The sequence below is a fragment of the Platalea leucorodia genome (assembly GCF_965183815.1).
Source record: "Platalea leucorodia genome assembly, chromosome: 4".
NCBI lineage: Eukaryota > Metazoa > Chordata > Aves > Pelecaniformes > Threskiornithidae > Platalea > Platalea leucorodia.
In genome coordinates this window covers 77,194,195-77,218,172 of record NC_138826.1, presented here as the reverse complement: position 1 = coordinate 77,218,172, position 23,978 = coordinate 77,194,195, and the positions used below count along the sequence as shown (strand labels likewise).

At 42.8% G+C, this 23,978-nt stretch overlaps 1 protein-coding gene across 2 annotated transcripts in view; it reads right to left on the bottom strand.

Moving 5' to 3' along the window:
- TMCC3 (transmembrane and coiled-coil domain family 3) overlaps window positions 1–17,149 on the bottom strand; it is a 104,188-nt gene extending 87,039 nt beyond the window's left edge. Inside the window, exon 1 of one of the 2 annotated variants that reach the window (XM_082308820.1) lies at window positions 17,077–17,149. Coding sequence is in view for 1 of the 2 variants with exons in the window: in XM_082308819.1 (XP_082164945.1) it covers window positions 652–693 (42 nt within the window). In the remaining variant the exon portion in view is untranslated. Of the gene's footprint in view, window positions 1–651; window positions 729–17,076 lie in introns of those variants that run through there. The other variant, XM_082308819.1, reaches the window with a different exon arrangement.
- Between the last annotated feature and the right edge of the window lie 6,829 nt (window positions 17,150–23,978).

Sequence of the window (23,978 nt, the reverse complement as noted above, 5' to 3'; positions counted from 1 at the left end):
TTTGCCCAAACTGCTCGAAGTCTGCAAACTCCCTGAAATAAGATGGGCTTGATCTGTGAAAGTCTGGCTCAACTGGAGTTTCAGGGAGAGTTTTGCAGCACATGGTAAAATAGGTTTTAGTCCAAAGAAATTTTGGATCTCCTTGATCCTAACAATTGTCTTTGTTTTATCTCAGCATGATTCATTTATTTTTAATTTTTTTTTTCAGTGTGGTTAGTCTCACTGATAGCACCCAATTACAGGAAAGCCAGTCACTAGCCAAGAACTCTTGCCTACCACCAACAGAAGGTGGAAAATGTGCAAGAAGGTTCAGCTGCCTTTCGGCTTCCCCGTCCTCAGGGTTCATGTGGGTCTCGGCATAAATTACAGCAGTAATTGCCTTCTGGCTGCCACCACTCCTAGCAGGCTGCTCCAGGCACATGAGCAGCTCCTTGGGCTCAGCTGATGGGTGGGGATGACTTTAGAGAAAACAATTCCATCGCTTCTGGTTTTGTGCTCATATCCTAACACAGATAATCTTCCTATGCCTTAGCAGGCTGAAATTAGAGCTACGAATATAATGGCGATGTTGCTGAAATAACAGGAAGAAAATGAATGCCATGATTTTTCCTTGTATGCCAGAATCACTGATGGAAGAGAATGTGATCTTACCTTAGCTGGACACAGGACTTCGGCCATACCCTGCCTGCACATCTCATACAGAACTGCCTGCAGAAATCATCTCCCAGGCACACGAGGGGAATCACAGCTGGTGGAGTAAGAAATGTGATTTATGGAACACAAACACCATATGGCACAATTTCCTCTCATTTCATTCCACTTCATACCTTGTAGTTGAAAAAATATCATGTGCTACCCAGTTTATTGGAAGGGAGGCAGATCACAGTAATAGCAGAGACTAGCCCATCAAACCAGCATTCCCTCACTTCAATTAACAAATGTAAAGAGATACCAATCCATGACCAGGACAGAAGATAAAAACTGAATTGAAAAACATCATGGAGAAAAGTAGCATTCCCCTGTCAAAGGAGAATTTATTTATAAAGCAGGAAAACAATTTACAAGCTGTTCAAAATAGTCTGTGCAACCAGAAATTAATATAGTGAGATCCACATACAAGCCCAGCAATACAGTCAGAATCTCTGCCCCTTTTATTCATGATGGAAACTCTTGAGAAGTGCATCACTGCAGGGTTGACAGGTCTTTCACCTCCATGAGAGGACATGCTTTGATACATCTGAAACTTAGGACCTAGTGAGGAGGTTGTAGCCAGGTGGGGGTCGGTCTCTTCTGCCAAGTAACAAGCAATAGGACAAGAGGAAACGGCCTCAATTTGCACCAGGGGAGGCTTAGATTGGATATTAGGAAAAATCTCTTCACCAGAAGCCTTGTCAAGCATTGGAACAGGCTGCCCAGGGAAGTGGTTGAGTCCCCATCCCTGGAGGTATTTAAAAGATGTGTGGATGTGGTGCCTGGGGACATGGTTTAGTGGTGGACTTGGCAGCGCTAGGTTAATGGCTGAACTCAATGATCTTAAAGGTCTTTTCCAACCGAAATGATTCTATGACATCAGTGTGGATTAAGTGTTATTTTGCAGAGGTGAAGCGAACATTTTTTTATCAGTGAAGTGCAGAAATGTTCCAAATTCCCTAAAAGAACATTTGTGGGAGGAAACAGGGCCAGGTGGTGGGAAATTAGTGGAAATTAGTATTTCCATGGTTCTTTGGAAACTGGGAGAGAAGCAACTTGTCCCAGGCATCACCAGAAGCGTGCGGCAGAACCAGGAAGGGAATTTCCATTTTCAGACTAGTAGCACATCTCTGTTTAACTCTAAAAGTAACTTGCCTCTTTGGTGCTCTGGAGCATGCCCCCGGCACAAGCGAGGCGGTCTCAGGTGGCCCAGGCGGAGAGAACCAATACACCTCAAGTACGCCCTGGCAGGCTGTTGGGAGGGCAGCTGGGCAGCTGCAAGGGCTGGCAAGTCAAAGCCATGCTGGGATGTTCACTGTGCCACCCTCCCTTCGCCTCCCGCCTCTCCTGTCACCTAGAGACACAGGTTATGACCAGCATGGGAAATCTGTCGTTATTTATGTCACTTGCCTGGAGCAGTGGGAAGAATTCTAAAACAAGCCACTAAGCACTGAATTCCAACTTATTTGTCTTTTTTTATTTTAATTTATTATGATTAATGACTTCAACTCTCCATCTCAGTACAAAGACGCAGCAAAGCCTGGTACAGTCTCCTTAATGGAAATGCAGAGCTGAACAACATGTTTGTCAATTAGCAAATCCCCCAGTAAAGGGTCTGACTCTTACTGGAATGAAACAATTACTGTTAGATGTTATTATTTATTAGTTATAACACAGCGGCACTTTCAGTCTAGGGCAAGACCCCACTGTGCCTGGCACAGTACAAGCATTGAACAGAATACATAATCCAAGTGGTTCTTTGCAGAGCCATGGCCTTATGCCTGATCCTATTGATGCTCTTTAAAACATGCAAGCAAAAATGGTATCTATATTAAAATTAGCAACGGTAACAGCAGCAGTTATTCCTCCTATCAGGAGGAACACAGGTCACTTGGTTTGGGAGTGCCATCCCTCCTTCCCCCATCAGTGCTGCAAGGAGCTCACCCTGCCCCAAAGATGGGAATACAGGAGGAGAGCATCACAGCCGGTGCACAGGCTTTCGCTTCTGGCAGACTGCGCTGGAAGAGCAAAGCAGGACTTGTCCCCTCTCCCACCTCCAAGGCAACTGCCTTTTGAAAAGGCAAGGACAGCCCCTGACTAGCGCTAGCCTGAGAGAGGAAAGAGGAAAATACTCGGAAACAAACTCCACGGACAAGCAACAGCCCCATGTCCTCACTTGGAAAACCTGAGCTGACCTTTGAAATATTGCACAGTCCGTCAGCACGGGATGTAACCAAGAGCACAGGTGTCAACTAAGAAAGGGAACATGGATGCTGAGCCTTGGGGAAGACAGCTCTACCCAACTGTGGGACGCTTTCCTTAGGCAGCTCACGGAGGCTTCGTTGCTGAAGCAATTTACACTTAGACATGAAAAGAATCACATAAATACCACAGGGAAATCCATAATGGATTCACAGTGATAAAGAATATGATCCAACAGGCTTTCCCCGTCTCTTAACATGTGTCCCCTGAAGATAACACTTACCTTTTAAAGTATCACTGTGCTCCAAAGCCTGCTGAAGTCTCTAGAAAGGCAAAATTCAACAGGGCTTCAAATGAGGCCATAAATTTGAGGAAAGGGGCATAGGGTTTTTTTAATTCATTTAAACAATAAAAAATTAACTATAGATTTTCCCAGTAAATTTTATAGATCTGTTGCAACCATTTATACATTTTGCCATAAACCCCAGCATATTCCTACAAGCCAGGTGCTGCAAAGCTTTTGCTCTTTTTGCCCTGAAGGTTTTTGGAGATATTTATGTACAAGCTTGGCAATACCAATTAATGTGGTAGCTGCAGAAAGGTAAGTGTCCTTATTTTTTCCCCATAGCAAAACTAAAACATTTAGTAACTTTGCTTCAAGATATCTAAAATCTATCAGTTTGCAAAGGCAAAAGGAACATGGGATGCAATCTGATCTAGAAACTATATAAAAAAAGAAAGTAACCAAACCACTTTAATTAGTGTCACATCACTAATGCAATCACATTGCAATATTCCAATTTTGAAAAAAATGTGAATTTTTTTCTCAGAGCATGTATGTTATTATTTTCCATTGTGTGTACATGTGCACAACTTTCAGCTCAGCTGTGCATGGAAGTAAGGGTGTGAGGCAGAGGTCTGTTTTCCAAGGTAATGAAATCCAACTCAGGCCACTACACAGACACACACCTATAAAAGCAATAGTCATAAAACTGAAAAAAACAGGAAATAAATCACTTTATATAACTTAGTATTTTAAAGTAAAAGAACCAATCAGATTTCTTCAAGGTTTTGGGTACCTTCATGGGCTACCATGGGGGAACCCCCCCCCAAAAAACCCACCCCCCCCCCAAACCAAGAATACTCTAGAAACAGGAGATTTAGAATGAAGTATGACAGGTGCTATGAAAGCGTTCAGACTGGTAAATTTTAAGTGCATACAGTTACCACTACTTTCTGGAAATTGTTTATCTAGAAGACACAAAAGGGTCAAATGACCATGAGAACGGATGATCTGGAAGGATCAGAAGCGACCGTATTTTTTGTTTCCGTTCTTCCCACTAAGGAAAACTGCAGAGATAAAGTTTTGCCAGTGACACGGAATACAAAATCTCTATTATTAGCAACATCAACTAAATCCTACCCCTCTAAAAGGTGGATGCCATTCTTTCTTCTGTATTTCTCCTCTTACAAACTTCTCTTTTTCTGCCTCCTGTTTAGTAAGTGCCAGAATTAGTTGGCCAAGTCATCTTGACTACATGCAACACTGCCTGAAGCCTGTAACCAGAAAGCAAGAGGAAACCAGTGGTTTTTTCAGCTCAGGACTGGTGTAAATTTGTAAGGCCCGAGTGGCTGTGTTATGTTTTAAACTTTCCAGAAGAGGGCTACACATGCAAGTGGGTGTCAGAGGTAGAAATGTCATCATTTCAGTCATCTCCCTTATCTACCTTTTTCCTATCCCAACGGAAAAAAGAGCAAATTTTGACAGTAGTGCCAGATCATCTCATCCAATTCTCTATCTCAGAAAGACAGACACCACCAGCTAGGACACAGTCACACAAAGGCTTTTACCTACACATGCTCCAGGCAGCCAACATCGAAGGCAGTAAGAAAAACTGCTGCTCTGAAAGCCCTACTTAAGCTTTTATGTTTATCTGCTAGTGGATTCCTTTCTTTTTCTTGTGTATTTTCTTACAAGGCTAAAAATACTTCAGCGTTGAAAGCCATTAATAACAGAGATAACTGTGTTGCGGGATTTGGTGTCAAGTTAACGGTTTAAAAGAAGTAACAGCAAAACAAGGGTCTGGTTAACACTGCATCCCCTGTTGGAACTCAAAATAGCACCTAATCAACACAACAGGGGCAAAACAAGGGTTTGCGTTAAACACAGTGCTGATGCAGTTTATCAGCTTTTCTGACAAACAACTGCTCCACTTTTCGCTGTTTCCCAGTTCACAGAAGCACAGACATTTCAGGCCAGCAAAGACCACAGCACACAGCTCTGATCTCCTGCACCATACGGGACACAGAAGTCACCCAGGAACCCCCGCAGTGAAGAGATGACTTTTGAGCCTCGTGAGCAAACGCTGACCTCAGGAGTTTGTAGATGAAATAAATCCCAGGCCTGGTTATGGTTTGCACTAAGGCTGGCCTACATCCATGCAAGGCTTTTTTTGCCCCACTAGGATAGAGTGGAGATGCAAGAATAAAGTCCTGTCCCTCTTGGGAAGGCATCTCACACTTTGTGTCTCGACCTCTTGCTCTCTTAAATGTAATTCACTCTTCAGCACAGGTTCTCTGAGGTGCATAAGTGGGAGGAGAAGGTGAAACTCCCAGTACGCTGCTACTTGTGACTTAAATCATTACATGAATCTCAACCTTGAGCAGTAGAAGGCTAGAGAATAACCCAGCACACCTCTAGCCCCAGGAGTGGTATCAATGGACGCATAGTTTTATGGACAAGGCTCCAAAGCCAGAGAGGAGTCGATGCCTTTCAGATGGAGTGACTGACAAAACCTGAACTGAACTGGATGTAAATGCTACTGTCTCAGACTTCTCAAGAGAAACCATGTTAAGTCAGAGGAAGCCAAGAGCTCACTGATATTTGCAATGATAATGCTATTACAATGCATTACTTTAAGAAGTTCAAAAATTCAAGCATAAGTCAGCAGTTTCTCTCCAAGGATTTAACAGCCTCCCTTTACCTTTATGTTTTTAACATACATGCTGCATTGTCAATTATTATGGTTAATTATCCCTTTTTGTACACTTGAGATCCCATTTCTTAAATCTCCTCCTACTAAGAAAACTAATGGATGACACAAGACAGAACCGAGACCTTGCAGTATCCTTTCTTGCAAGGCAGATGTGGGAGAGCCCTAGCACACGTCATCCACACCGCTGGATAAGGACTCCCTGCTACAGGTGCTGTGCACTGCCTCTACTCTTATCCCGAGAAATCCCGAGATCCTTATAGAGGCAGGGAACTACATACACCTATACATCAGTGGATGAAACCTTCAGACACCGAGTCTAACATGGAAGGCAAGCCCAAATCTCACTGTCTGCTGGCCCACAGTCATATATGCACACACATGGAGAAAACCACTAACCTACCCCATACAGCCATATTCTGGAACAACTGAATTCCCCGGTTACTGCCACCCAATACACAGAATAAGAGTGAGAGTTCCCTGAACAGCAGCTGGCTTAAGATACCTAAGCCCGTGCGTTTAATCCCTGAGTGGCTATCTTTAAAACAAGGGCACGGTGACGTATCATCTTGTGGAACCTGAGCTTTCTGCAGTCTTCTGGCAGGATCACCTGGTCCTGTCAGGACCCTGTCCTGTATGGCCCCATAAGAGAGCTGCATTCAAAGAAACAGAAGTGTTGGAATAAGTGCAAAACACCACCACAGTATGCTCAATAAATACATCAGTCATTAAATACTTAAGTTCAGTTTATCAAAGAGGATAGACGAACCAACAAAAATGAGTTTGTTCTAGGAGCCTTTCTACCTGTGGTGCTCCCAACAGAGGTTCATTGCTTCCCAATACGGCATTGCACTGCATGGACAGATCCTGCCAGGCGCTGAGCTGTATGGACACTACACACATTAATTACAGCAACGTCTAACTAGGAGGAAACGGTCCCTGGGGCTCCCACCACGGAGCGGAGAAGGGAGGGCACAGCCTTGCTATTGTTCAAGCATTAGCAAGAAGCCTTCTTTCACAGTACCCCTGAGGTGCTCGAGGTTTTCACAAACAGGCTGTAGCCTGACGCTTAGATACTGATAATAAGAAAGAAGTCTCACAGTCCCAGGAGAAATCCAGTCATACACATCCCCTTTACCTCATCATTTGAACTATCTTGTGCATATTTATCTACACAACTTAGAGGCTGTAAACAGCTTTTAAATAGAGTGTAAATTGTCTTATTTACACAATTGCATGGTGGCTTTTGTATATTTAAAACCCCTTTGATTACCATTGGTGATTAGATGGCTGACCTGGGCTGTCCCTGTCTTAGATTCAGCTACCTGAAGTTAGGCAAGGAGCACCCTGAGCCAGGCAGTCAGTCTCAAACTACACTGCAACAGGGCAGGAATTGCCACTGGGCAGCCCATATCCCAACATTTTGCTGCTTTGCATATACAGAAAAAATACTATACATTTTTTAAAACCTATTTTGCTTGTCTCTTTGTTTTCTACTACTGGTGTTCTTTCCCAATTCAGTTTTCCCAGTTCTTACTCACCTAATGCCAGCTGCTTTCTGTCCACTGTATGCATATGTTGCTCACATAAACTATTCCTATCCCTCTTTAGGTTTGCTTATAAAAAACAGCCTCATCCTACCCACGAAATGCATTTACTATGATAACCATGCAGTCAGAGGATAATCTTGTGAAATAACTCGTTCCACTCTCAATTAGTGTCTTCTGTCCCTCACAAGAACACCTCCACCCCTGAAATGCCAGGTTATTGCACTACCAACTGCTATTCAGAATCTAGAGAGTCATTAAATCCAGAAATATGTTCTTATTCTGAAGAAATTTCATGTTGCCTTCTCTTATAGTCAATACAATAAGAATACACATACGGTGTGAAGTATCTTCGCTATTAGAAAGGAAAACCATATTACATTTAAAGGAAGGAAGGTGACAACTCTCAGTGATTTTAATCCATTTTAAAAATTAGTACTAGATAAAACAGGCTAGGACCTTTGACAAATTCGTTGCTCATTTATACCACTGCATTCTGTATGTGGGCATTCAAGTCAGCACCAGTGAAACTGGTCTCCTGGCCAATTTTTCAAAAACATATGATAATAGATTCATAAACTGAGTCAACTGCTAACTTGAGCAACAAACGCTCAAAGCTAGCCCTTGCAAAACACGAGATGACTGAGGAACATGACAAATATATTTGGAACATTGTAAATGCAAGTCTTTCTCTGTTTTTCCAAATGGAGGGAAAATTGTGAGGTACACGAAGCCAAACGACTGTGTTTACCAGTAAGTGCTGCAAACAAGGACTACAGAAATGCTGATTGACCTATTTTCTGATCTTGCATGAGCTTCAAAAGTAAAATAACTCCAGTAAATACTGGTATTATCACATACCGCTCATGTCATCTAATTAATCACAGTTAGTTATTACTGCCAAACCCTTGACAGTCAGGATGCAAACACAATCCATCCTACGTTAACAGTCACCTCTGCAGGCTGACTACTACTCGTTTAGCACATACATAATACAGCTTGCTGTCATGGAGGCAAAGAAGGGCCTCTGTAAGAGGGCACAAGACACAATCAAACTAAAAAGTGTTTGAGCATCTGGAGAACATCTTTACTCCTAGACCACGACCACAGCAGACCACCTAGTCCTGGCTGGAAAAGCAGATAAAAGCAGTATCTAAATACAGCTCAGTTGTACTCAGGAAGCCAACAGTGTTCCCAAAGCAGTCCAGAAGGATAATGTTCTCCCGGCAAGGGGAGAAAGGTTAAGTAGGTACCATTAACTTGGCGACGTAGATGGTTTCTGACTTGATGTAGCGTCTGTAGGAGTCATCCTCCAGAAACGAAAGTGCGAGCTGAGCAGCAAGGACCTGAACAGCACTGAAATCGGACTAGAAGGCTGTTTCTCTTTCTGGAAGTGCAATCCAGCAGTGGTCTGTCTCCTAAAGATAGCCCGCGAGCCTTCCTCAAAACCAGACCCCTCCTTCTCCTGTGTGAAGGCAAAGCCTCTCGCGCTGCAGGAGCACTGCACTGAGCCGAGACGGCAGGTCTGCCAGCGACCAGCCTACTCGCCCCGGCTGTCCAGGATGGACAGAAGGTACAGGAGGGCATGTGGTACCTACGTTTTTTCTGAAGGCTGCCCCTTCTGAGCAAAGATGCGTGGGCAATGTTTCTAGGCAGCATTTTGACAGCTGAATATTAGCAAAAAGGCTGGAGACCTCATAAGAATACACAGGAACCAGAAACTGCAGGGAGGAGTTGGGTTTGCCCTTTTTCCAGTTATGCACTTTTTCTTTACCGACTTCATTAAAAAGTCTATAAAAAGATGCAAACTGGTTTGAATTTCCATTGCAAGATTAGTAAGGCCAGCGAGGGACAGATAAACCCCTTGCTCCTCCTCTCTCTACAGTCACACACAATCAAGTTTAAAGTTCAACAGACATGAGTGCTTAGAGATTGCAGATGCCCTAAGCTCTCCCAGGGAGAGAACAGCCATGTCTCATTGTCAGACTATTATAAATAAGAGCAAAAGAATAAACCAAATAATTTAACTAATGCACTTCTTATCAAACAAAAGAGTAAAGCAATCTTCATTGCTTCTGCACTGCAGAGCAAGCTTCTCTGAAGGACTGCAACCACCAGCTTGCCTTTTTTTTGTTTTTATAATGATATTTTTGCCAAAATATTCTAGATCTTTTATTCACAGCCAGTTCATTCCTGCCCTCTGCATTAGCTGCATCCAAGAGGCACGCTATGCATAGCCCTACTACACCCAGTTGCAACCGTTTTTGGTGCTGCCCGTTGCGTTAGCTGTATCCCGAGGACACAGCACATGCTCCCTGCTGCACCGAGTACAAGGCACGTGCTGGCTCCTACCTCACACCCATCTTCAGTCAGGCCTGGGTTATACCGCGCACAGACATCCCTCTGCCACGCCGGGCACCCGTGTGCTGTACGCAGCTCACTGGCGCGATACATGGTCTCCTTGAGCAGCTGAACCCAGCACAAGGCAACACGGAGCAGGCTGCACAGCACCGTACTGAGGATATTTCAGACGATGACACTGCTCCTTCTCCTCGCTCCCGCTACAAAACTTACAGATGTGGCTTAGTGCTGTGGCCCTTCCCGGTTCAGACGACCAGCAAGCGGCCCATCGCATCATCCAACACATGGTGCCTCTCTGCTGGGAAAAAATTACGCTGCACTTGTATAGAGGTTTCTGATGGCTGACAGTACTTCCCATGCTCCCATGTTTAGCTGTAGGGATGTCCTTTATTCACCAGAGCCTGCAAAGAGGCTTACTACTAGGTATGAATTTGTCCCTGTCTACCCCCTCCTTCCTTGCACCGTGATCCAAGTAGTTTCAGAGAAGTCTGCTGGGGAAGCCATGCAGCAGGAGGTGGCACAGGAGGGAGCGCCTGGTCCCCTCCAGCACCACCTCGCAAAAGCAGGCGTGCTGGGAGATGGGGGGGAAAGATGGGGAGACGTCCTCCAGAGAGCAGGGAGAAGCTTCTTTTGTGGTCACGCTAAAGGGATTTAAAAGCCTGCCCCTCCTGAGGTTACTGGGAGTTTTGCTCTCAATTTTCAGTGTTTGAATCTTACCCTGTTTAGGGAGGGTCACCTAGCTATTAGATAGACCACTCCTTTTTCAACACAAAATGGAAACCCTGAAGCACACATAGAAAAGGCTTTTTTTTTTAAAAAAAAAAAAAGTCTCTAACATTCAACAGGAATTAGATAACAGCTATAATGGCCCCACCTACTCTTGATCCTTTCTGCTGCCAGAATGTTTTGTATAATAAATCATGAGAGCACTACATTACTCCAAAGCTAAAAACGGAGCAGAGTAAGGAGGCAGCACAGAGCTCTGCACACAGAGGAGAGAGTCATATTTGATAACATCTGCACTCAGTCTGATTTTAAGCTTCCTCAGGTGGGATAATGAACCCAAATGAGGAAGAAAAGGTTCACGGGGTGATTACAGCACAGGCTGGCTTTTAAACCTTTTTCCTTTCAACTTCACTTTCCTCACATTTTGATATGGGTTGTGTTAGCTCCTGGAAAGGGTTCTGCTTAACAGAACACTGAAGACATCACTTACATTTCCCCAAAGCCAAGACAGTTGTTGAAGGGTGGTGAGAGAGTGCACCTGAACGGCAGCATACAATTATCATCTTTCCTCAAATCAGAGGGGTAAGATCAAATCATTTCTTCCAGACCTGGAGAGAGAGCTTCTGAAAAACTGGTCCCACTAGCTGTATAGGGGCTAAAATACTGATTTACAATTTAAAATGAGTACCAAGCACTAATCACAGTGGTGGATTTGATAAGGCAGCTCATCCTTGCTGAGAGCCGACACGCTGTTCCGGTTGTATCCCAAAGCCCAGTCCCAGGCACCCTCACTGTAAGTCACGGCTGTCCACGCTGAATAAGTAACCTGGCTAAATGCGACACCCGCCTGCCTTTGCTGTGCGAACCAAATGGGTCAGCTGGGCTTCTGCTAGGCACACGGTTGAATGAAACTATCTCAAAGGTTTATTTGTAACAAGAATAAGAGGTTTTAACATCTCCTAGGGACAACTCTGGATAATGGCCATGAACAGAATTTTTAGGCTTTAAGAACAATTTTAGTTACAACAGCTGAATTTTGTAGATGGCTGGAAAATAGACCCTGAATACTAGCACTCGCTTAAATTGGATAAAGCAGTATATTTCAGCTGTTGACACTGAAAAAGCTTTTGGGTCAGATTCATAACAGGGAATCAAAAATAATAAATCAAATGAGAATTTTATTCTTCAAGTAGTCCTACCATCTAGGAACTAAATTTCAGGGAGAGCTGAAACTCATGGGGAGCTAATGAAAGTACAGCTGCAGGCTGCTAGTCCAGGGAGTTTTAACACCCACAGCTGCTGGAAAGCACATGGACCAGCTCTCAGATTTCTGGCGTGCTTTACTGCTGCACATTTACCATGTAAATAACCCTGGGTGACGCAAAAACATCTTCAGGGTTCTTTCCATGTCCAGATGGTATTGGTCTTTCTAGGCCAGCCTGCTCGATGTCTGATCTTAAGGCAGCCTGGCAGGCTACTTAGATCTTCCCCTCAGATGTCTCTACATTTTCTTCTGTGACTGATTTACTGGAACAAGAAAAAATGAAAAGCAAAACTCAAAATCGCTACTCGCAGATGTGCATGAACTGCAATTATGCAAAGAAATCAAATGGAGCCACCTCATTAAGAACTGATCAAATATGTGAGTACCTCTTCTAAAAAAAGAAGCGGAAAAAGAAGAACAGTTAATGACTGACATGATTTGAATTAATAGATATTAAGGCCAGCAAGACTTATACTTACTTACTTATACTTACCAGCCAGTCTGATCTGCAAAACACCAGCCAAAGAAAGCCTCAGGACTCTTCTGTTTCCACTGAATTATTTTTAAGTCTACACACAGGTGTTCATTAAGCACATCTGTTTAGCCCTGCCATCATCCTGCACTATTCCAGCTTTATTATTCATTACAGATACAACAAAGGAAGATGATTTCACTGCTCACACCCAGTACTTTTTGTGCCTTTCTCTGCATGCCGTAAAACCAGCAGACTTACAAATGACCTGATCTGCTTTCTGTGGCACTGCTTGGCATTCTGGCCACAAAACAGCACCAAACCGTAATACCTACTGAGGAAAATTTGAGGGACAACTAAAACATACCAGCAGCACTTAACCTCACTAGCACTCGCAGCCTGTTTCCCACTCAATTAAATTTCCCTTTTTAGAAATAATTCTATCTGTGTTTCCTGTAATATGTTCTCTGCGCTGTTTTCTGTCAGTATCTTAATCAGATTTTAACTCTACAGTGATACAACGAGTTAAGCATAGCATTTACTCTCCATGTAGGGACCATCACGCTACCTACTTCAGTGGAAAGCGTATTAATGTTGCAGAGCACTCTCTCATTTGAACACTTAACACATAACTGCCAGTTAATACTAAAGCATGGACCATTGGTGATAGCATCATGGTCTAGTTTGGTTTATTTATATAGAGATTGCATCTGCATGTCCATCTATTTCCAGTAGGCTTCCTTAACAAATGTAACCCAAAAAACCCCACCCAAACTCAGAAACCATTTTTAACTTTTAAAATGCAATAGTTTTCCCATATATCCAGCAAACCAGAATCATTAGATCAATTCTCCTCCTCCAGTCACTAACCACCCCAGGAGTATTTCCTCAGTTTTAGTCCCCCTGGGCTTGAAGCCAGACCCAAAATATACTTTGGACCTGAACAAGCAGAAAACTCCAGGGACAAGAAAATTTCCAGGCATGGGCATTGCCCTGGCTGCTAGGGTGGAAATAGGAGATGCAAAACCAAAATGAGACTCCAGGGGCTGATATTCTGTTCTTACCTCAGTCCCAGGCAACCAAATACCATTTCTCATAAACACCATGGTCATGAGGACCATATAAAGGCCCTGGAGGTGGAGCAGTCTCCACTCACAGAGGCTAGAAGGACTCCACAGCTATCAAACCATGACAGAATGACCAGAGAGAACAAACTCTCTAGCTGATCCCAAGTTTTGCACACAGTTTTCAAGGTAAAAATCAACACAAATGGGTAACTTCTTGAGCTAGACTCCAAAGATTGTAAAAATAAATAAATAAATAAAAATATATATTTACAGTGCTATTCCTCTATAGATGGAGGGGAACAAGAAAGAAAACAGCCAAAAAATGGAGTTGAGGGAGGGAGGTAGGAGACCAAGGTCTTTCTAGGCATAATAAAAAAAAAAAAAAAGTTAATTAATTGAGTTCTGGTGCAGGAAGAACATGCAGAGTCTGTAATAAGGATCTCTGCTAGGAGGGAAGGGTTGCCTCTCATTTTTTTCCTATCAGGAAGTCCTGTTTTCTAATGTGTGGGGGTTTTTGTTTTGTGGGTGGTTTTTTTTGTTTGTAGGTTTGTTTTTGGGGGGCGGGGAGGGTTGGTACATGCGTGTTCATGATAGGACTTTTCAGCTCCTTAAAGCATTGCTTTAAGAGTTGAGCTCTGCAATCTAAGGACCCTGTATCATGCATAACCACGGGCTTAAACAGTATTGAATCGTGAACTCAATCACGTACGTAAAATCCAGAGACAATAGCGAGATTAAACACTATCTCCATTAAGACATGTTTTGCAAAATGTCTTCTACTGAAGATGTATTTTGATAAAATATGACTTATCTCCATGCTATGGATATCTGGGCTGTTAGTCTAAAAATAATTGAACTATTTTTCTTCAGTTCAGGAAGTTTAATCTTATTAAGTGACTGCAAAGCAATGTACAATATTCATAAGCAACTCATGAAGACTGCAGGCTAATACTGGCACGGTCAACTTGCACAATAAAAGGAGAGATTAAGCCTGTTGTCTTAATTGCACTTGTGTAATCAATTTATTTTGGATACTGAAGAATTGAGCAGAATGGTGCTTTCATTTAATTTAAACACTAATAAAAATTAACATTTGGACTTCTAGCTAAGCAGCCAGAAATTACTTCCACTGCTCGTAGTGCAGTGCTCATAGTCTTGCTATAAGTAAGTAGCCTAGTGACATCCAAACAATCCAATCAGTCAAAACAGGAACACAGAATGAAAAACTATTTTAATACTCTTGCCATTTTAGCATGCCAGAAGTTAATTATCAGTATTAACATTTGAGTTTCAAAACCCAAACCAAAGTTGGTTTCAACGACTCTAGACAGTATAAGGCTGCAGACCAAGGCTAGTCAAAGCAGAATTTCAGTATTTTAAAATACTGAGAGAGTCCCCGAGATTGAAGGCCTTGTTTCAAGAAAATAACCAGGACATGTTAGATTGTATACTTTTAAAGTTTTTGTCTTCTGGTTTACAGGTCTCAAAATGCTTATTTTCCCAGGTTTTCCCAGAGCTTAAGAAACTAGAAATGGTATTTAAAGGTGAGAACTGAGTGTAATCATCCCAAAAAGAAGTCACTCTCAAACCAGCAGAGTGTAGTGAGCGTCCCTGTGAGTGCATGCTGCTAGCAATATAAGCAACCTGTTCAGCTAATATATTTAATCTTCATACAATGCTTACTGAGGGGGGAAAAATTGAATCTTGTAAGAAAGTTATTGCATTTAACATTTCCCATAACACAATGCATATGGTTTACTGATGTATCTCCAGGAGGCATTAAGAGGAAAAAAGCAGCCTCCATCCCTCCAAGTGCTAACTGCAGCATTACTGCCAGATCTTAACAGGGAGGGGAGGAGGCAGCTGCCTGCAGTCCCACCTTGGCAAAGTGGGGCCCAGCCTCGAGAAAGGAGGAGGCTAAATAGGGTCTGCTGGCCTGGGCTGGCACAAAAGAGAGTCACCTTTAATTCTAGGCCTAGGCCTTACTGTTCCTCTGGGCTTTTCTGGTTCCCTCAAACTGATTTTTGCAGCTCAGCAGGGATGGAGGCCAGCACCATGGCGAACTTCGGTCCCAAGTGTTTGCTGGAAGGCTATTGGAGCTAATGTTCTCCCTCCTGCCTGCATGCAGACAGGCTTTCTACCAAACCAGTGTCAAACACACCCAGAGAAAGTGCCATGGCAACTGGGTCAAGGTAAAGGACTCCACAGCCAGCTCAGAGAGCTGCAAGTCCACCACAGCCTCCTGGAGGTAGTCTCCACCGATCCAAAGGATCGTCTCTAAATAGCAAGCTCTGTAGCAGCCAACAAAGAAATCCAACCAGAAAAACTTAATGGGAGATACAGTGGTCAAGCTGAGACTGACAAGACTACAGATTGTGTACACACCAGTTAAACCCTAACTGAGGCTATAAAAAAAAATTAGGGTCAAGTATCTAGTGCACATATGGTCTCTCTAGGCCACTCTACAATTATGAATGCCTGCTTGCGTCCAGAGGAAACCCAGGACACTTGTCCATCCACCGAGATCATGGCAATGCCTTTCAGAGGATGTTTTGGATGTCATCTGTTCAACACAGCTCTGTTTTGGCCAGACCACGGGACGGGCTGCCCAGAAAGGCCATGGAGTCTCCATCCTTGGAGATACTCAAAACTCAACAGCAACATACCCAAGCCACCTGCTCTAACTGGGCCTGCTTTGAGCAGGAGGTGAGAATGGAGGCATCCAGAGGTCCTGTCCAACCTACCGGATTCTGTGATTCATCTTTCCCCTAAAACCACCAAGCTGAAACTATGCAAGATGTTAACGTGAAAAATAATGAAGGTAAAAGTCAAAGGAGGTTATATTTGATAGGGTTAAGATACGGAAGAAATCTTAAACTGAAAGTTTTGAGGAAAGACAAGAACAGACAAGGGTTTCACCAACTCCTGCTCTGCTGTAATCTAGACCAGTCATTCACAGTTCACCATAGGCAGATGCTATTTTAAGAAAGAGGCTTGAAACTTCTAAACTGAGTATAACTTTTAAACAGCAAGAAAAATATTCTGAAGTGTCTTGTGCTTAGTAAATTCTTTTATCTATTAGAGCTAAATTCATCTCATGAAGTCACAGTCCATCCATTAATTTTAGTGCAATTTGGATCACAACCTAAATAAGTTGGCTGATCACCCTGTCTCTTCAGTCTCAGCATTTTGGATAGTCACAGTTGTGACCAAACCTGATTACAAAGAGTCCCTCTCAGGCCATTCCACTTTTAGTGAGGTCCCCATGTTTTTTTCAGGAGGTTAAGTGACTGCATCAATTCATGCATTAAATCATTGACTTCAAAGTGCATTTACTTGCTCCCTGTTGCCCGAGTTCATCCACCTAACTTGCTTTCTTTAACTGTGGCACCTAAATGGCTACCCAAGCACTCTCTATATTCTGTGCAAAGAGAAATGAGTTGTCATTTAAAAGCTTCATATTCTTTGGAGTGAATTTGGGCTGATGTATCTAGATCTCTCAATAGTAACAGCTACAGACGGATCAATGCTTTTGCGTCAGAGATAGGACTCGGCTTTCCGACTCCCACTGTTTTGGAAAGTAGACTACCACAATTTCCACTGCCATAGTAATTCACTAAATAAAGGACACTGTATTCAGCAGTGATTATTGAAAGTAAACTTGATAGAAATTTTCCATCAAAGGTATAGATGATGGAAAATACAGTTTCTGTAAAAATGCAGTGAAAATCAAAACAAAATAGATTATAGTTACCTCTGCAGAAGAGACAGTAGACTGTTTTGGGGAACTTCCATTCAGCAGAAAATTTGCTGTCTTTCTGGAAGCAACAAATATGCTGACTGATCGGTAATTTCCTGGCCCCGCTGAACTTCAGTTCACAGGAAACATGGAAACAGGAGAGGAAATGAGCTCTCTCTTTGCAAGCACCCAGAAGGCTATAGAGTGTTACGGAAAAGCTAATGTGGATTAATCAGGGACAGATCGTGTCTCTCTTCGTCCCATGACAGGATAAAACACCTTTCTGGGCAAGACAGAAGTAGGAGGTGCTCTCTATCTTCAGTTCCTATGCAGCTTTTCTATGCTCTTTCACAATACACAACTAGAAAGTGCTTCTCAGCGGTTCCCTGCCAAACAGGAAGGCTGCACTGTGTGATACTCACTTAGGTCTCGACTGAGACAGTGAAATAGAGAACACGCATTTTCTATACACAGTACAGACAGCATCTGGAAGGGGCTGCGAGCACATGGCAGGACAGAATTAGAAGTTAAAGGGATTTGAGAAATCGGTTGGAATGGACTTAAAATAAGATGATAATACAGCATGAACAAATGAAGGAGAAGTTATCAGCTGCACAAATGCAACATGGAGAATGGGTGGATGTGGAGATCAGATAGGGTCACAAATACACATCCGTGTCATGCTGTTGCAAAAACAAACAATGACACTGAAACAAACTTCACCTTGGAATCCATAAACATTTGTTTCACCTGTAGATGTTAATGCTTCAGCAAGAGTACTGCACCCAGCCTGGGCACCACACTTCTCAGAAAGCACGGGCTACCCCAGGGTGGCCAAACAACACAGATAATTAGATGTAATGAGAACAGTAACTGGGGTTGTCGTCTTCAGTCCAGGATTTTTCTACTTCTGTTCTCTGCTACTGCTCAGGATCCCTAAGTGCATTATATCTTCCACGTGACTCCCATTCCCATTACTTATCTTGCATTGCACAGACTGGTCAGGTGAGATTTTCCATATTGCAGCATGAGGAATTTTGTTCTCCGTAAACCCCAGTTCCTTCAATAACCACATAGCACTGGTCTCATAGGGAGAATCATTGGGAAGTTACAGCATCAGAAGTAAAACTGAAGCCCTGGGTTCACATCACCCCACTAAAAGCATAGCTGATTTCCTTCTTGCCTACACCCTTTATTTCAACATACAGCCAGAGCAAAGATGAGGTTATGACTTTCAAGCTGTTCTCTCAGTCCCAGATGACTTGATTGATACAGAAAGGACAGGGAGGCACAGCAGTGGCTCCGTGACATTACAGCTTCTACTGTAAAGTGACAGGGAGAAAAAAAATTCAGATGAAAAAGAAAAGGAGAAGCAAAAGTGGTGTACTCACAGAGACAGCAAAAAAGCCAGCAGAGGGAGAGAGCCAGTGCTAATTGAAGAACTCCCTGCATTTGACAGTCCTTGGGAGTCCAAACGCACTCATGCGCAACTCTAGCACCAAAAAGAGCTCCAAAAGAAATGTAAAAGCATGCCTTTTCTTTTTGTGTTAATTAATGTCAACCAAGCATACAAAAATCAAAAGCAACAGATGTCTTAGAAGCAGCATGGGAACTCACAGGGGCCTGTGCCTGTTTGTTGTACTTCACTAGTACGTCAGAAACTTAAGAGATTCATCAAATAGCCTTGACATTTTCCTACAGTGTGATGCTGCAGATACCCATGTTTTCAGCTCACTAAATGCTCTGGAAACACTATGCCTTACAAGGAGACAAGTAAGAGTGTTGGTTCAGGAATCTCAGCTCCTCAGGCTGAGGGAACGTTATGGAAATGTCTGGAGAAGGTAAGTTTACCCCTGACCAGATAGCATAAACCGTCATCATTTCAGTGCCTGTGGGAAACTAAGGCCACCCTGCACTGCCTCAGAAAGTGTTTTTTATTTACTGTTTTCCATAAAAGATGAAGTTCTTTCACCACAGGTATGATCTCCACAGCAGCGTGTGCCTGCTCTCCCGTCAGAGCCCAGCAGCAGGGCTGGCTGCGCTCCCAGACCAAGGGCAGAGACATGGCGAGGAAAAGCTCCAGCACCGGCCCAGAAGAGACCTCCGGCTGCTCCCTTCCCCTGGAGCCCAGCCACCGCCACCAGCCCAGCTTCGTGTGCCTGCCCGAGCTCCCCTGCCCGGCGCCGGGGGCAGGCAGCGCGTGCTCTGCCCGTGCTGCGGCATGGGGCTGGGAGCAGCCTCCCTCCTCCCGCCATGCCCGCCTCTCCCTTACATAAGCAAAGGTAACCCGGAGGCCGCGGCAGTTTCTGTATGAATGCATGTCGTACAAGATATCTGCTGGCTCACAAGCCCTTTTTTGTTTGCTTCAGATACTGCTGCCTGATAAGAAAAGCAGAACCACTTTAGCCTTGAGAAAGGACAGCGCTTACAAAGGCATCCCCATCACCCAGTCCTTACTGAGGCACCAAACAAAAGCCATCTCTCCTTCAGTTCGCCACGGGGGCCAAAGGAAAGGGTTTCAACCTTCATCGTAAACCAGCGTATTTAATACATAGTTGTCAGCAGCACACTTCTGGTCAACTACATGAAATTAATTCATTATTGATTTTCTATTTGGAGGATCATTCTAAAGACAAATGAGGGATGAATCATGAAACAAAAAAGGTAACACTGGCAAATTTTATACACAAATCTCTTTCCCATGGTGTTTTGCAGGATAATGCACAAGCATATCAAATTTTTATGGCTACAGGTTGAATATGTGTTCCATAGGGCATGGGAGACAGAGGGAGACCACGAGGCTTTTTGCCCCTTCCTCCCCAGCTCTCCTCCCCAGTAACCAAAGCACGGCTGCTCCTGCAGCATGTGTAGTAGCTACGTGAGCAAAGAGTCGCCCTCCCTTTCGGATCTCTTCTCCATCCAAGAAAGCCATTCTGTGACTCTCCAACAGCAAGAAACAAATCAGAAACCAGTCTGCATCTGCACAGATGACAGAGGTTTGGGAAGTACGGTTTGAAAGACTACAAAACAGAAAAATAAAAGTGCAAAATGTACAGGTATTTAGAGAAATCCAGTAATAACCTGCTGGGAGCACACAGATTAACTGGCATGAGATTATGTGCTGTCATTTTCCATCAGTCCTCTCAACCGACTGCAGCATTTGATATATGCAAGCAAGATTCTCGGGCGATGGCAGATGAACACAACTCATTTCTTCCATCATTTGAAAGTCATTAGGATTAGAGCGCTGCATGCACCACGAGCATCAAATTAAGCACCCATCACAGAATCAATCCCCATCATCCCCTGGGTTTTTGCAAATTAACACTGCAAATTAAGTATTTTAGTGAAAGAACTTTTAATTTGTCTTCTTGGTTAGCAATGATTTAATTATGCCTCCTTTTAAAACACAAGACGATCAAAAGTTCTCTTTTTTACATAGCTAACAAAGCTGTAGCTAACAAAGCAATATTTTACTACTCCATGTTGCAATTGCAAAATTATGATGTGAATGTAGAAACTAAAATTCAAATTAAAACTCATATCTCACTTGCTTGTTGTTGAACCTGTTAATAATACTTGCATTAACAAGGATTAGTGCAAACAGTAGGAAAGACCAGTTCACACACAATCAGACATAGCAGGAAAATGGGAAAATGCAGCAGTACCAACTTTCAAATAATTTTATCCATCTGTACTGTAAATCAAAACATTCTCTAACTTCAGGCTCTCAGCCTGCCAAGCGCTACATACATTGCTAGATCAAAACATTCAGGAGCACAACATGGGATAAACAAACTTTCATATTTTGATTTGTTGACCAAAGATAGATAATCCAGAACACCGTGGCAGTACAAGTACCACCAAGCACGGAACAAACAGGCTGTGCATGTTTGCCAATTCACTTGACTATCATAATCTTTAAGATAAAATATAATAATATTCTGGCTTAGGCTTGCTGGATTTATTTACAGAGGAAGACAATTAACACTAGGAGAATAAATCTGGGGGATAAGTCTTCTCATTCATTATGCCTCGGAAAGATAGCAAATCTTTTCGAACTGTTGCCACGTACAAGGAAATATACAGAACGATAAACAGAGAAAGCAGAAAAACACTCCACAGCGTATGGTTTATGTAAATTGAAATGGAAGTCTGTACATGGAAAATCAGAACAAAATGTAACATTTATTTGATTCTATTCACTTGGAACATAAAGCTGGAATTATAATAGCAGGTGTTCTCAGATATATGTTTGAACGCCAGGAAATTACAATTTTTGTCTACTACAAAGTACATGTTAGTAATTTAGCTCAAAATGGTGTTAGTATTTCTAGGTCTCCCAAGTCTGCTTTTTTTTTCCAGGCCAGTTTATCTTCTGCTATTGCTCCATGTACTGTACAGAGAGCATCTTTTACACAGTATGCCACAAAAAAGCTGAAAACGGCTAATAAAAACTAGTAAAAGAAAACCTTTTAAAACTGTGATTCTTTCTCCAAGTGTTATTACATATTAACACCACACACCCCCCCATAAGTGAAAAAGGAGAGAAGGTAGATGTAAAACATGCGTAATGCTAAACCTATGCATTTCCAAAAAGAGAGATAGCCACAAAGGATTAAATTATTTTCTCTCTGTGCAAAAAAACCACAAACACTACTGAAAAATAGAATTGTATGTTTTTAGCCCCCTCTTATCCCATTCTATGCAGGCCACTTTGGAGCAAAGTGTGCCCCCTCTTTCACAGCTGTATACAATCTCCCAAGTAGCTGGTAGGCTGATAGACTCGAAACACTATTTAGGAAGGCCTTTTTGAACCATTACCATACTGTGGAGCAGCTGCAGCTCCCATGCAGTCTGTAGTCCCAGAAGACCATTGAAACAAGGGAGCTAGTTTATACATTTCATCTTTTAATGAGTTAGACGTTTAGAAGTTACGGTTTCATACAAAAAGTCACCCTCATGGCTCCTCCACAAGCCACAGAAACTGCCCTAATTACTTCAAGTAACTAAATTCAGTTGTGTAACTCTGAGCCAATTACTTTCTTTCCCAAGTAGGAAATTAGGACTTTAATGCAGAATGTGCAGATGTGCATATCCAAGTGTGTGCATTTGCTTCTGTATAAGTTCATGACTTACAAACCTTCTGCTAAGGTTTAACTCTCACTGGATCATAAATATCTGAAGAAGATTGAACTCAGAGGATTTTCACAGAGTAAACACTTTAAACCTCAGAGCTGGATTTTATTTCCTGCTGTTATGCAAGCAGTTTAAAGCAGTGAAATACATTCTGGAACTACCAAACACATGTCCCAGGACTTGTCACATAGTGATCGATTTCTCCATCTTCCCACCCAGAACAGATACTCATTTCAGCCAAGGACTGCATATTCTTATCACCTACCAAAGCCAATTTTTTTTTCTCTAGTCTGTGGGCCAGATACACATTTATTCCAACCTGAAATCAGAATTCAAGAGAAACACTCCATAATGAACCAATATTCGCTAACCAAACATCTCTTGGGAAAGATCAGGCAACATTTTTGCCATCTCATCTTCCCAGAGGAATGAGGACAGCTTTAGTTCTGCTTTGCACTCCTTCAGAGCAAACTGCTGAAAAAGTCAGGTAAACATACACCCACCCTGTTGCTCCAGTCTCACCTTTCTTCCAGCTAGGGCTGTCTCCCTCAGGTAGCTCTAACAGAAGAAATTTTCACCTTTATGGCCAAATCCTGAAGTTCTCTGACAGGATTTACAACCAACAGAAACAGCTGTTAATAATCTGGTGATGAACCTGCAATGAAGTCAAGCCTGAATCCAATTCTGCAATCATTACCTCTGAAGCCATAGGACTGCTTGTTAAGGGGAAAGATCTCTACAAATATCAGAAAAAGCTGTGCCACTGAGTCACCAGTTTAAGCTTGTTTCATTCCAAAAGTACTTTCAGGAAGTTTGTGTCTGTCCATGCGCTGTCCTGGGGAAAAAGAAACTCAGAAGCAAAAATAACAGAAGAAATATGTTCTTGTTTTGACTGCAAAAGAATAGCCAAATTCACTCCAAGCACAGAATCAGGCTGGAAAGTAATACAAGAATGTAATTCCACTGGAAAGTAGATATCTTGACTCTAAGAAGAAGTTTGACAGCAAAAACACCTCTGATAAGAATCTTGCTCTAAGAGAGTCACTGCCACTTTCCCACACAGCTGTAAATCAGGGCACCGTATATGCAATAAAAAGCAAAAAGCTCATCTATCAGCTGGCAAAACCAAAAAAACAAAACCTATTCCAAATGAATAAGAAAATGGTATCATTTGACCTCCCATTTTACACTTCTTAAAATCATGTCTGTCTTTTTTCCCCCTTGTTATCTTGTTTCCAAATTATTATTTTTCTCCAGTCTTCTCAAGAGCTACATCTCTGGGCCTATCTGCAGCCAAGTAAATTCAATCAGAGTAAAAAAAAAAAAAAAAAGCAACAAAGACTTGCTCTTCTGAAACACACAGGTGAAGACACATCTTCAGGAAGGGTGCAAATATTTCTGTACTTCTCACCTCTCTAGTGCTTACACACCTTGGTGTCAATCTCAGGTAGCTTTCTAGACCTTCATCTGTCATGATACGTAGTACACTAATACAGAGCCAGCTCTAAGCTTCTTGCTTGCAGTCAGCATTGCAAAGTGCAACGCAGTGTGAAGGACAACGGAGCAGATGCCTCAGGCACCAGACTGGAAGGAAATGAAGGAGTTTACAGGAGCCAGGGAAGACAACCAGCAGGGAGCAAGAAACCTGGGAAAGAAGCACAAAGAAGCCCTTCTGGGGGCTGTGATCAGTGTCCTCTTTTGTTGGGGGTTTAGGGGCTATCTCACCCCAGTAATCTATGCCCGCTATGAGGCCAAAACAGTCCTTGAGGACTATCATG